Here is a 14,645-nt window from a genome sequence, read left to right as displayed (position 1 = left end):
TTTTAAATACATGTGCTTGGGACACCTGGGTGGCTCAGTTGGTTAAGCAGCTGCCTTCGGCTCAGGTCATGATCCCAGTGTCCTGGGATCGAGTCCCACATCAGGCTCCTTGCTCATCAGGGAGGCTCCTTCTCCCTCTGCCTCTGCCTTCCATTCTGTCTGCCTATGCTTGCTCTCTCTCCCTCTCTCTCTCTGACAAATAAATAAATAAAATCTTTAAAAATAAATAAATAAATACATACATACATACATACATGTGCTTAAGTTCTATTTGAATTGCCATTCACTAGGGAATTCGTCTACCTTTGCAGAGTTCTTAATTTAGTACCAAATTCCTTGTTAAGTGTTCAGAAATCATTTATTATTACTGATAATGACAATAAGTCATTTGATTTTATACGTTAAGAAAAAATATTTTGAAGTTTAATTTTATATTACTCAATATAATGCTTTGTTGTTGACACTACTGAGACTTTTGATCATGGAATCAAAGAATAAATTATAAAATAAGGAAATAAGGTCTTTCTTACACAAGTAGGCCAAGCAAGAATAGTCTTTAGAGCACGCTTATTCACTTTTAGAGGAAACTTTCTTCCCCCAGAATGATGCTAGTATACACACACACACAAACACACACACACACACATACACACACACGCTTTATTGCTGGTTTGGGAGGAAATTACTCTAGGCCAGAAGAAATGAAGAAAATTTTAGTGAAACTTTTATTTTAGTCAAAATTACTTCTACCATATGGACTTAATAGTCCCACAATCCGGTCGGTCATTGTTATAATGCCAACACATTGTGGCAGCACTGAGCATGTTAAAATATAAAGAAACTGAGAGCCACTAAAGAAACTGAAGTGGCCACATTGATAATTTCTATTCTGACTGATTTAATTATCTTTTAAGAATTTTTCATGACGTGGTTTGATTTTTTTAACCATTTTCTTTATGTGTAATGATAGAAAATGAATATTTTCTTCTGTGTTCCATGAAGGATGCACTTAAAAGAGCATAGCAATATAATATTCATGTTGATGATAGTACAATTTTTAATGTTCTAGGGTAAAACTATGGTTTTCAGGGCAGCAAAAAGTAGGATACATTCTCCAAAGATAAATAGAAGGGAAGAAGTTGATTTTCTCTTAATATTACTGTCATCATCAAAATGCATTTATTGCTGATACATTAACAACGTATTTATCGACTTCCCCTACTAACAACTATCCGGTTAAGAAATACCCTGTTAATTGTAACACCCTGTTAATTGTAGAAGCTAGGTTCCTGCCCAACCCTGAAAACGTAGAATTCTCACGTAACTGAAAAGCTTTTTGAGTAGATGGTAAGAAGCCCTGAAGATAGTGTCTAGACAGAGCTGGTAGAAACACACCAAACTACTGGAGCGATTTCTACTATGCTTAAGAACTTTGAACATATATCTTCTCATCCACCTATTGTACCAGTTTCTGTCTCCAATATATTGTGAATTATCCACTAGAGTTCGCATGAGAATACTGGAATATACTGAGAGCAAGTCAGTGATATTCTGAGTGACCAGAGAGGAGAGTCTTACTGACCGCCCAGGTAAATGCACAGGGAAAGAGACATTTTTGGTATGTAACGTCAGAATGTAATGTCTGCGTACACCCGCTCTCCCACCTGTATGATGTGGCCACACACAAAAGTCACTAAGAACACACAATGACAAGAAAGCCCTCTTTTACTAGAATTACAACTTACATTCTTTCCTTCCTGTCATAGGAGTGAATTTTGACAACTACCTGTCCAGTGGTATTATCCCCTTTTAAGAGATTCCTGGCTGAAGAGGACACACCACAAAATTGGAGAGGCCTAGTTTACTCTGCTTACTGTTTTCATAGTAGAAAAATGAGTCAAATAAGATAGAAAATAAGTATATAATACTATCTTCCTTATACCTAGAAATGCATCCCCTACCTCAGCGTGAGCTAGGGTAGAGAACACAATTCTAAGTGAAGGTATTGCAAACAAATAAATTTTGAGTGACATGTTCGCAACTTCTAAGCATCACTTTAAGGTTAGGGTTTTAGACAGTTTGCAGCCTAGAAGGGTCAGAATCCTGCTGCATGTACTCCATTCATCATTCATCCAGCAATGCTAGACTGTTCCTTGGAAACAAGGAAAGGCCCTACGCTTGTTAATATGTGTACGCACTGCTTCCCCCCCGCCCCCGCACACCCCAGGTGTTCAACAAAAGTTTGCAGAATTGAACACTATATGGAACACCAAACACAAGTCGTACTTTTATTCATTTACACCTTTTTTCAATTTGTTTTGGAAAACTTATAAACTAAATCACTGCAGAATCCTTTCATAAAACTGGTTTGGGGGACTTCTAACTCTCATCTCTGGAATTATTTAAAGCAGGTGTGGTTGGGTTAATGAACAAACGCACTGTAATTAAATGAAGGGATGCTGAGTTTCTCCCTAACTCCATCAATATTCTCTGAGAAAGAGAAAAAGAGAGAGCTGGCAAAGAGTAGCCAGCCAAAAACAGTAAGTGAATTGAATTGCTATTTCAACATGCATTACTGAATATTATCCCTTTAAAATCCATGAATTTATTTGCCTAGAAGGACAGTCCTAAAATGCAATATGAGTAGAATAGAGGGTCTGAACACTTTGGTAAGAAAAAAATCACATGGGCGCCTGGGTGGCTCAGTGGGTTAAGCCTCTGCCTTTTGCTCAGGTCATGATCTCAGGGTTCTGGGATCGAGTCCCACATCGGGCTCTCTGCTCCGCAGGGAGCCTGCTTCCTCCTCTCTCTCTCTGCCTGCCTCTCTGCCTACTTGTGATCTCTGTCTGTCAAATAAATAAAATCTTTAAAAAGAAAGAAAGAAAGAAAGAAAGAAAGAAAGAAAGAAAGAAAGAAAGAAAGAAAGAAAGAAAATCACATAATAACAATAGTAACTAATGAACTAATGTGTATGAGACATTGACATTTGTCATTGACTATTCCAATTGATAGCTAAAAACACATGACCAAAAAGCAGCCGAATGAGTTCTGTCAGGATCACACAACTAGAAAAAAGCGAGCCAGGACTGAAATGAAATTCTCTCATTCCTCCCTTACGCAAACACCTTATCTCCCCATCTGCCTAGGAGAGCTCCAATACATTTTGGTTTGCTGCTGGTTTTCCATCTAGCTAGAAATAGTTCTCCTGTTCCCTCCCTGCCCTCGTTTAGATGATAAATCATAGGATTGTGTCAGATACCAAATAATGTGATAAATATTATAAAACATAGGAAGAAGAGAAAAGTTGAGAGAAAAATGGAGAGGTTGGGTAAGATTCTTATGCAATGAATGGAGAAATGACGAGAAGCAAGAAAAGATAAAACGATGGAAAATTCAGAGGGAAAATGGAAAGAAAGTGGGTGATTCCAAAACACAGAAGAAGAAAAGAAAAAGAAATAACTCATAATTTTTAAGATGCAGATTATTCTGAGAGTCATGAGGATCCTAGAAAACAAAAGGTTGACCACGACCAGATTAGAAAGGGCCTATGGCTGGCCATCTCCTGCAGGGCATCATAAATGCTCTTCAGCTTCTTCAGTAGCTCGTGCTTTCATAGAACAACGCGAGATAACAGGGGGAAATGCTGTGTTCACCTGAAGTTTGCATAGACTCACTCCCTGAGGGGAGTCCTATCACTGAACAAAGATTTTTTTTTCCAGTTATGGCTTCTCTCTGGAGCGCTGGGTATGTTCCAAGCAGTTCTGCATTACCCCCTGTGCTTAGGTAAAGAACCAACTGTCCCTCCACACCCTGAACAATTCAAATGCATCGTCAGTCTGAATTCTTTAGCTATCATTTGGGTCAGAGGTGTGACCTCCAGATTGATGGGAGACTCAAAGCAGAAAACAAACCCAACAACAGCAGAGCCCCTGAGGAGCCAGCACAAGGCTGTCTCTTTAAAAAAAAAAAAAAAAAAAAAAAGAAAAAGAAAAAAAGAGAAAGAAAGAAAAAATATACAGTCTGAGCAGCCTATAATTTTTAATTCCATCAAATAAAGGCCATTCTAACTGGAAAAAAAGGTTAAAAAAAAGTTACTTCACAAATTTCCCAAATTTTTTAATGAATTAATGTAACGTAGTGAAGAAATGCACTTTGGCAGTCACTTCTCTTCTTTCTTTTGTATTTTTGTTTTCATTGCAACGCACCACTGACCAGTTTTTAAGAAACACTGATCATGAACCCTCTTCCACCTCTAACTAGATCAGACTTAAAAGATACCAAGGAGGAAAAGATTCAGTCTATTTCAAAGTAATTCTGTTAACTGAGATTCTTGCTCAATCTTGGGCAACTTCTGCATTGATTCTTATAATTTTTAAACTACATTTCAAGTGCTAAGTTGAAACACGGTTTCATTCATTATGTCCTCAGTGGAGGAAAAAAGTAAGTCTCACCATCCTCCATATAATAATAGGGGTAACTCTTGAAACAGTGTTAAACTCTCCTCAGTCTTGGCTGCTTTAGTCCTTACATCTGTTTCTCTCCCAGGTCCAGATTTCCATTCATTCTTCCTGTTGGCCCAGGGAGATCCTAGGTCCTGGGCACACAGTGAGGAAAGCATTGACACTTTGAATTCAAACATGTCTCATGCAAACGGCACTATAATAAGTGCTACTACTTATAACCCAGTGAGAGAGGCATGAGGGACAGCATTCTGACTTGGGTGAACTGTAAGAGATCTGACATAATCAGCTAGGACAGCCGAAGGCGATCCTCAGGGCACACGGGACACCCCATGAATGGTGCTGGGGAGTGCAAGCTCTGGGGTCAGACTGCCCAGATCCCCAGGACCTCGCTTTACATCCTTGGAATGCCACCATACTGACTCTATTTCTGGAATTATAAAATGTGTATAATAACATACTTCTTCGGGGTACCTGGGTGGCTCGGTCAGCTGGGCATCTGCCTTCAGCTCCAGTCATGACACTGGGGTCCAGGGATGGAGTCCCACATCTGGTTCCCTGCTCAGTGGGGAGTCTGCTTCTCCCTCTGCCCCTCCCCCTGCTTGTGCTCTCCCCCCTTAAAAAAATAAATAAAATCTTTTTAAAAATAATATACTTCTTGGGGCACCTGGGTGGCTCAGTGGGTTAATGCCTCTGCCTTCAGCTCAGGTCATGATCCCAGGGTCCTGGGATGGAGCCCCGCATCAGGCTCTCTGCTCAGCTTCCCCCCCAACCTCTGCCTGCCTCTCTGCCTGCCTCTCTGTCTACTTGTGATCTGTCTGTCAAATAAATAAATAAAATCTTTAAAAAAAAAAATACTTCTTCAATTGGGTTGTTTTGAGAAATAGTAATTAAATGGGTGACGCTCCCAGGGCAGTGCCTAGCCATGTAGAAGCTGTTCAGGAAATATATGGCATAGCTCTCACGGTACAGAAAATAGCACACATGCCTTCTGCTTGGCTTAGTTCCCCATTACCTAAAACTGTAATGTTATTATTCTTATTTTTTAGTTGAAGTATAGTTGACAGACATTACATTAGTTTCGGGTGTACAATATGATTTGACAAGTCTACATGTTACCTTGTGCTCACAAGTGTTGCCGCCATCTTAACACTAATTATAACACAGTAGGTGTTTAAGGAATAGCAATTGGCCACTTTGCCATTAGACTTTGGTATGAGCATATCTTTGTTTCTATCAAACTATTAGACTTCTATGTTGTCCCCAGTATCTTGCTTCTGAATAGTGATTTCATTATGGCCAAAGCAGAAATGTAATATTACAGTCCTATCATAGGTCTTTGACCAAGAACACGGCCATTTCCACGTGAACTGCTCGTGACCCTGGCTGTGGCCTCAGGCGGCAAGGCTCGGGAGGCTGGCAGAAGAGACCATCTGAGTCTGAGTTGCAGTTCAACTGAGCACTAGTTCAAGGCTGGTAGTAACTGGTAGTATGAAAGTCCCCCAAATTCCCCAGATTTTTACTCGTATCAAAAACTAAAAAATTTTTACCTAACATAGATGGATACACAGAGAAAACGATGTTACAAAATGCAAATAAACAGGACTCCATTCATTCACTCCCATGACCACCCGCAAAGCCTGAGGCATCCCTCACTGAGGCCCAGGGTGCAGACCGTGGGCACAGCCCTTGTCCTCGAACCTCCATCCAGGTGCAATACCTCCATTGTCCTGCTGTTTGCTTAAACAATGAAGATTGTGTCCCCAGGGTTTGTTTGTCTAGTTTTACCTCTTTTGGTAAGACAGTCGCTCCACTGCCAGGGTAGCAAAGATAACTCCCAGTCTCGCGTATCATGGGATATGATACCCCACACCACCTGGGATATTTGCAATTAAAAACTGAGTCCTTGGACAGTTAATACATTAATTCAATGGGATGAACCCTTGGTGATATCACTTTTCATACTACATATGGCATGGGGGCACCTGTGTGGTGGCATGGGTGGCTCAGTGTGTTAAAGCCTCTGCCTTCGGCTCAGGTCATGATCTCAGGGTCCTGGGATCGAGTCCCACATTGGGCTCTCTGCTCAGTGGGGAGCCTGCTTCCCCCCCCAACTCCCACCCCTGCCTGCCTCTCTGCCTACTTGTGATCTTTGTCTATCAAATAAATAAAATCTTTAAAAAAAATACTACATATGGTATGGAATTAAAGGAGATATATAAATTTGTGAATAATATATTTTGAGTAAAAGTGAATAAAAATCAGGATGACTGTAGTGGTAGGATGCACAAGTCTAAAAGTGGGTGTGTGTGTGTATGGGTGTATATGTAAATTATGTGTATGTAAATTATGCTGTAAATGACCACACAAATAGTAAAATTAACATAGCAAATTCTCCACCTCTGTTCTTCAGATCCCTCACTTAGAATTTCTCCTTTCTTTAACTGCTGAAATCGTATGCTCTCCTCACACTCTCTTCCACATTTCCCTTTCCTTTGATTCCTGTGACAAGCAGAGAGCGCCATCCCCACACCTCTTGCTCCGGTTCGCCCATTGCTTTCTGTTTGTGTATATAATTGCCCCAATTACACCCCAAATTCCAGAAGATCACCTTTATTATGTTTATTCACCCAAAGTGCAATTCTGGGCTAAAAACTGGTAATATTTGTAAGTAATATTTCTATGGACAAACATCTATAACTTCAAAAAAAATCATTTCCCAAAAGCCCTCGAAGGAACAAGCAAGTGAACTTCACAACATAAGATTAGCCAGTCAGGTAGGATTTTGAAGGTGACACTCTCAGTTTCCCAGAAAAGTGAGTTTCTTAATTTGTTCATCTACCATGTTCTTTCTATGACACAAGGAAGAGAAAAAAAAGGAGTAACGCTAACATGAACGACTGAAGCCATAGGCATCCCAACAATGCCAAATTTTAGTGGGGTGAATGCAGGGAGGTGCCTCTGTCCCCCAAGAGACAGGGGACGCCTGCGACTCGTGTTATCATCGGGCTCCCGAGTCTAGGCGGGCCTGCAAGGACCTCCAGGAACAGACTCAGTGCTCTTTAATAAGTATTCCAGAGAGTCAGGCTTTCCTGGAAAAAACAAATTAGTGTGAGAAGCCAGTACTGTGCAATTTCAGTTTTAAAAATAGCCAAGTGTTGTTAAGGCTGCTATGTGCATGAGAGAAAAAGAAAACCCTTGTTAACATTTGCCTCAGCTTTCACGGTAAAACAGAGGAGCGACCCTGAGATTCTTGCCTGACAAATACGGCCAAGGTCATGGGGTTCCCATCACTTGGAGTCCTTCAGATGACAAAATTTGGGGGGACCATGTCTCCTTTTCTCAAATTGGTCTTGCGATAAGGGACAGCCACTCGAGGGCTCTGCCTCTTTGACTCAGGACTGGAGCTGTGCTTTGCTGTCCGGTTCTGGTCTTCATCTGCCTCATTCCCCTGGAGGCTGGCAGGGATGTGCCCTGCGGCCAGCCGTGCCTCCGCCGGCTGCAGAGACCCTACCTGGCGCTCAAAGTTGGTGCGTCAGCATTTTAGATAGAAATGAATGAAAAATCAATCAGGATGACTGCAGTGGTAGCACGCACAACTCTAACCTAGTTGGTCCCTCATTTTCAACACTTCACCATCGACCCAAGTCAGGTTTAAGATGGTAAGTGAATCTCAAATAAATGTGCTGCTTTTGCTTCACACCAGGGATTTTTTTTTTGTCTTCTTTTTTTTTTTATTCAGAACGAGCAAATCTAACCTGCTTAGGAAGCCACATGTAAAATGAATGAGGATGTCAACTTCCAAGCAAATATTATTTGCCCCAGTTTAAGATTCAGTTCCTAATTAGACTGGGGATTACTCCTATATACATATATCAAATGGTTGTTTTGTTAAGTAATACTTCCAATTCAGAGATTTAAATATTTTCAAAGTCCTTCTGTATCATTGCCATATCTTTTTGTAACCAACTATAATTCTTCATACCAGAACAATACTGATGTAAATTTGTAGATTTAGAATTCTGCAAAGATAGAGTTAAACATGATTTGGACTCTGGCTACATAAGGGAAACTGGAATTGTTCAAAGCTGCAGTCTTCAGCTCCCAAAGACAGCTACAGTAACTTTCTGAACAGATTGGGTTAAATATTTTTACAGACCCATTCTCTGATGATAAGGCGGTAATAAGAAGTGCAGTGCAACACTCCAAAGGGTTCCAAATCTCACAAGCCTCTTTGTATGTGATGCTCTCGCAGTGAAGAAGATTCCCTGGGTTATAAAGATGAAGAGGCTACTTCTTCTGGTGCTGATTTCAATCTGCTGGGCTGATCATCATTCAGACAACTACACTCTTGATCATGACAGAGTGATTCACATCCAAGGTAAGAAAACACACGTTCTCTTATGAAAGTCAAATTAATTGCAAGTTCCTTGGAGTTGGGATGCTTGGTTGGTGCTTCTGAATTTTAGTTCTGCTGCATTGACTTTTTCTTTTCCTTTCTGTTAATTGGTGAACACGCTCTCCGCGGGCGTTTGACTGCCGTTGCATTTCAGTAGGGCTAAGAATTGAGGACGATCAAAGTGGAATGGCTTAAGAATGTCCAGCTGCAGGGGGTCGATGCCATTGTTCAAGGCTTTTCAGTACAGTGGCTGTCTTCTAAGTAGAATGCAGGGCATGAAGTTTATTTAAATGTAAGCAAGAGCGGGGAGACAGAGGAAGTGAAACTTAGGATGTAGGGTCATTTCTGTGAGAGTAAGCATTAAGAAACACAGTGTGAAAATGAAAGACAGACAAGCTAAGGTTCAGGAGAGTAACTCACCTTGTGACCATCTCCTCTGGTAAAGCTTCCGTTTCCCACGGACCGATATATTGCTCCTGCATATTTCTATTCAGCTCAGCTGAATCCTAAGGCTGAGAGCTGTAGCAAGATTGGAGACTGCATGCAGTACAATGCAGCTGTTTCCTCAGTCCCAGCTTCAGATGAGGGACATCCTGCATTAGGAAAGCTGAGAGACTTATGCAATAAGAAGAGAGTTTTAAAGGAGCTGCAGCATCTCTCTTTGCCCTTGGAGGCTGAATAATTAAAATAAGAATTATTTTAGACCTGAACAGCTTAAACATATGATGATATTCATTTTAGATGAACTCAGTTTGGGGACAAGAGGCATTATAAGTTTGCCAAGAGACATAAAACATGAAGTTGTATCTTCAAGGTCAAAAGCATAGTCTCAGAAAACTGCCATCCCCTGTTGGAAAGTATGGTTAGTGAAGGTCAAATGATAGTGTAAGTCTTGCTAGAAGTATTTCCCTGCATATATTACGACTACACAAATAGGATTCTGAATTTGACAGTGTCTAGCTATTTTAGACCTCTCTCTTTCAGTTCTCTTTGCTTCCCACAGATTTAATGTTTTCCAATGTTGGACCGTGAAAAGGAATTATATAATCATAAATTTTACTATGCAAGCTGCTGACTCAGCTATTTCTTTAATGTGTATAGTAGAATCAAAGCTGTCTCCCAAAGGCTGTACGGCATTTATACACAGAGATTTCTTGAGGAAGGAGAACATCCTTGAACATCTAATCACAGAATTCAATTCAGCCAAAATAGTAATAACTCGTCATTAACAGTAGCAGTTTTAAATCCTATGTAAAATAAATTTTGACTGTGGTTTCACGTAATTATTAAATTTGTTACATTATTAACTATGTACAAAACACTTAGTCCAAATTGCACCCAGAGTATGAAAATATTATTTTTAAAATACTCCTGAGGAGTCTATAAGTCAGACTCAAGATTTTTTAGCAAGGAAAACTTTTGTTGCTCCAGCCTTTCCAACCCCAAATACTCTGCTGAAATTTAGTGCAAAGGAATTTTTGACACAAGTGATCAGAATTATCCAGATCATTTGCATACAATACCCTTTTTTTTTTTTTAAAGTGACTGGATACTCCACTTCATTTTAATTGTAAATTCATATTCTTAGAAAGTTACTCACAGCTTTCAAGTAATAAAACTACAAAGCCTATACTTTGTTTGGGGAAGTTGATACTGAAATGTGACTTGAGACATGATCCTAAGTCCGGAATTTATTTTTAAATTGCTCTAAATACCCATCATTGTTATTTTTATTTAATAAAAAGTTTTCTTTTTCCTTTATGATTGCACTCAGATTGAACTTTCTTTTTCTTCAGTCCTTCAGAGAAACGCCTCCAAGTGGTCTTGCCATAATTTCAGTTTTCTTTTACAACACAAAAGTAAACCATAGAGCACAGTAGATAATCATTGAAGCAGATGACCTTTACTACTTGCGGAAATCCTATATTATTTTCTCACATTTAAAACTGTTTTTTTTCAAACTTGGCCCAGAAGGAATTTAAGGGAGCTGAAATCCTCTTAAAATTTGATATGAATTTTACAGTCAGAAGATTAAATTAGTAATCTAAATCTCAAATTCCTGAATTGGACTGATAAGCAGTATTAGCTTCTCTCAGTGATAGAAAATTATTCAAAATTCATGTTACTACAGAAACACCTTTTCTATCTCCCATTTTTCGTTAAATTTCTATTTTGGTACTCTAAGTTCTCCAGGCCTAAATAATAGTGGAGGAATAATGCACATCAACCATGAATTCTCCTTGGCCGCCATGGTAGAGATGTTCAACGCTTTAATACATTCTTGAGTCTCATGCATAAGAGTCACCTAATTACTTTTCTGAAGACTTCCTCCCAATTTTGTCATGGAAGTTTCCATAGAGATATAGGCACAAAAAAACACTCTGGGTTAAAAAAAAAAAAAAAAAAAAGTCAGGTTACCTGGGGGAAAAAAAACAGCAAGTGTAGGCCCCTGTGCAAAGCGTTTCTAGTAAAAAGTATTTTCTTGTGATGAAAACTCTTCCAACTTCCTATGGGAAAAAACACAGCTTTAAATAAAATTGTATGAGTACCAATTCATTCCCATTATTTTTGTTGTTGTTGTTGTTGTTTAACCAGTTTGTTTGCACAAGAAAGAAATTTCTCTTGTCCATGAAGTCTGCTGAAAATGCACAGTCAGAATATTCACTTGTATAGCATATACTGTCCTCAATGTAGGGAAGGGTAATTTCCTCAGTTACTTCTATCAGAAGAGATAGCTTTTGTTAATGTCTTTTCCATAACACTCTCAACTAATGAATTATACTCCTTATTTCATAAGGTGCCTCGTCAAACAACTTACAAATCCTTTGAAACTTGAGGTCATTAAGAATTTGGGGGGCATCTGGGTGGCTCAGTCAGTTAGGCGTCTGCCTTCAGCTTGGGTCGTGATCTCAGCTTGGGTGGTCCTGGGATTGAGGCTCTCATCGGCTCCCTGCTCAGTGGGGAGCCTGCTTCTCCCTCTCCCTCTGCCTGCTGCTCTGCCTACTCGTGCTCTCTCTCTACCTCTCTCAAATAGTCTTAAAAAAAAATTTTTTTTAAAGAAGAATAATTTTGTATGGTGTACCAAATCACACTGAAGCATAATTTTTAAAATATTTAGATCGGGTCCAAAAACACTCTGTGTAGACTTTCAATTTCTAGAAGAAGTTCAGAGATGATGAATATACTTTATAAAATACAAGTCTTAAGACAGCAGAGAAATGTTTTGACCATTTGCCCATTAACCAATGTGAAAAGCAATTACAGTTACACTGAATATTTAAGTGCTTGACCTTACACAGGTCAGAGAGTCAGCATTTTCTGCCTCTGGTGTTCAATAAAGGGTCTTCTAATGGCAAGTTCAAGAATGTTAGACTTACTGCTACTTACTGGTGTTAGACCTTGGACAACTAACTTCATCTTTTCAGGGCTCAGTTACCGCATCTAGAAAACTGGGGATGATCACAGATTCCATAGAGCTTTGTGAGAAGTAAATTAGATAATACATGGAAAACTGCCTAGTACTGAGCCTGGCACACAATAAGCTTCCAATAGATAACAGTTATTATTGTCATGGTTATTGCTTCCTAACCATCATAGAAAACTGACTTTTATGGGCTTGGGGGGGATAGGTTAAATGGGTGATGGGGATTAAGGATGGCATTTGTGATGAGTACTGGGTGTTATGTGGAAGTGTTGACTCACTAAATTTCACACCTGAAACTAATGTTGCACTATATTTTAACTAACTAGAATTTAAATAAAAACATGGGAAAATATTAATAAAATTAATGACAGCAACAAAAAAATGACTTTTAAATATAAAAGGGAGCACAAATACTGGTGGGAAAAGGTCAACATTTCAAATTCATTTGTTAACAGAACCACGTCATTACCTTAGTTCTACGGAAGTAAATATTTTCTAAGTTGCCTACTTTGTCCTCTTTAATTTCACAATTTAAGATTTCCCCAATAGTATTAAATGTCATCTGATCATTTTTACTTTCCTTGTGGGAACTGAAGCTTTTCAAACTTAAGTAATATTTAAGGTGAACACATAAAAGCTATTTTAAATTTTTTGAAATAATATTAAAAGGAGGGGCACCTGGGTGGCTCAGTGGGTTAAAGCCTCTGCCTTCAGCTCAGGTCATGGTCTCAAGGTCCTGGGATGGAGCCCCACATCGGGCTCTCTGCTCAGCAGGGAGCCTGCTTCCTCCCTCTCTCTCTGCCTGCCTCTCTGCCTCCTTGCGATCTCTCTGTCAAATAAATAAATAAAATCTTAAAAAAATAATAATAATATTAAGAGGAAAAAATAATGTATATCTGGAACCCTCACTGAAAGTGGATACTCCCACTCTGTGTGGTTGGCCCCTCCATCTTGTGTGTGCCCCAAACAACCCTTCTGTTCCAGTGTAACATGTGTTCCTTTGTGCTAACATGCCTCCCTGGTTTCATCACACTGTGAGCTTTGGAATACCTCAGCTATTCAGTACTGCTTGGCACATAGTAGGTGCTTAACATGTTTGTTGAAAAATGAATGAGTGTAATAAGATATTTCCAAATGACTACTCTCATAGTGAGAACTTCTGATATCCTGTGGCAGTCACAGCATTTAGTGACACAGGACACACGGTGTGGGATAGATGAACATTATATGACTGCTTCCATTCTGTAATGGTTGGCATAAGTTAAATCATCACGTATGGGATTTAAGAACTTAAAAGAACAAGCATAGATCATCTAGATCAATATCCCATCATAGCAATGAAGAAATAAAGACCCACAGCTTTTGCGTTGCTTGTCCCAGGTGACACGGCTTTGAGGGGAAGTTGCTCTCCGCTAATCTCTTCTCCTTCTTCAAATCTGGGATCATTTCCCACTTTCTTTTTTTTTTTTTTTTTATTTGACAGAGAGAGATCACAAGTAGACGGAGAGGCAGGCAGAGAGAGAGAGAGAGGGAAGCAGGCCTCTCGCCGAGCAGAGAGCCCGATGCGGGACTCGATCCCAGGACCCTGAGATCATGACCCGAGCCGAAGGCAGCGGCTTAACCCACTGAGCCACCCAGGCGCCCCCATTTCCCACTTTCTTAATGAATTCTCCCTGTCAACTACATTCTGCCCCTCCTCTGGCATCCCAGTCTCTCTTGCCTTCCTTTACTTTTCTCTATAACACTGGTTACCTAGTCTACTTATTTTTTGTAATTGTATCCATTTCTGCCATCTGTGCCCTTCAGCTCCACAAGGGTAGGTAGGGAATCTTGGCCTGATGTATCTCAGTCATCTAAACCATGACTTGGCACATAGTAGGTGATCAATTCACATTTGTGGAATAAATCCAGGACCTAAATCCAGGCACTTTTCCTAATCAAGTCCCAGTCGGTCTTTCCAGAGCTCAGAGATGTCTTTCTAGTTCATGGAACAAGGAATGGCAGATGAGGAAGATGATTATGAGTTTGGGAGCAAATTCGGTCATATGCATGGCTCCCAAACTGCACACAGCACCTTACACACCACAGGAGTGCACCCAGAGCAGGGGGCAGCAATCTGCCTGATGTGTACGTGAAGCTTTGAAGAGTATTCAGATTACAAATGGCCACTGCAGTGCTATCCTGTTCCTTATGTAATATCTGCAGAGTCGGGATCTGGTGGTGGAGAGTGGATCAAGGGGAGGGGGAGTGAATTTAATAATGTATGATCACAAACCATCCACAGAGCCAAAATTTCATGTGAGAACTAGATAATTGTTCCTCCAGCTTAATTTCCTCTCTTCCACTTAAAACTTATCTGTAC

At 39.9% G+C, this 14,645-nt stretch overlaps 1 protein-coding gene across 3 annotated transcripts in view; it reads left to right on the top strand.

Moving 5' to 3' along the window:
• HAPLN1 (hyaluronan and proteoglycan link protein 1) overlaps positions 1–14,645 on the top strand; it is a 74,282-nt gene that overhangs the window by 33,155 nt on the left and 26,482 nt on the right. For 2 of the 3 annotated variants that reach the window (XM_047731560.1, XM_047731557.1), the window contains exon 2: positions 8,716–8,841. In XM_047731560.1, the coding sequence (XP_047587516.1) occupies positions 8,742–8,841 (100 nt within the window). In that variant the 5' untranslated portion in view covers positions 8,716–8,741. Of the gene's footprint in view, positions 1–7,937; positions 8,123–8,715; positions 8,842–14,645 lie in introns of those variants that run through there. The other variant, XM_047731558.1, reaches the window with a different exon arrangement.

Source organism: Lutra lutra, chromosome 5, assembly GCF_902655055.1.
Source record: "Lutra lutra chromosome 5, mLutLut1.2, whole genome shotgun sequence".
NCBI lineage: Eukaryota > Metazoa > Chordata > Mammalia > Carnivora > Mustelidae > Lutra > Lutra lutra.
The sequence above is the reverse complement of the archived record's forward strand: the minus strand, read 5'-3'. Positions and strand labels throughout refer to the sequence as shown.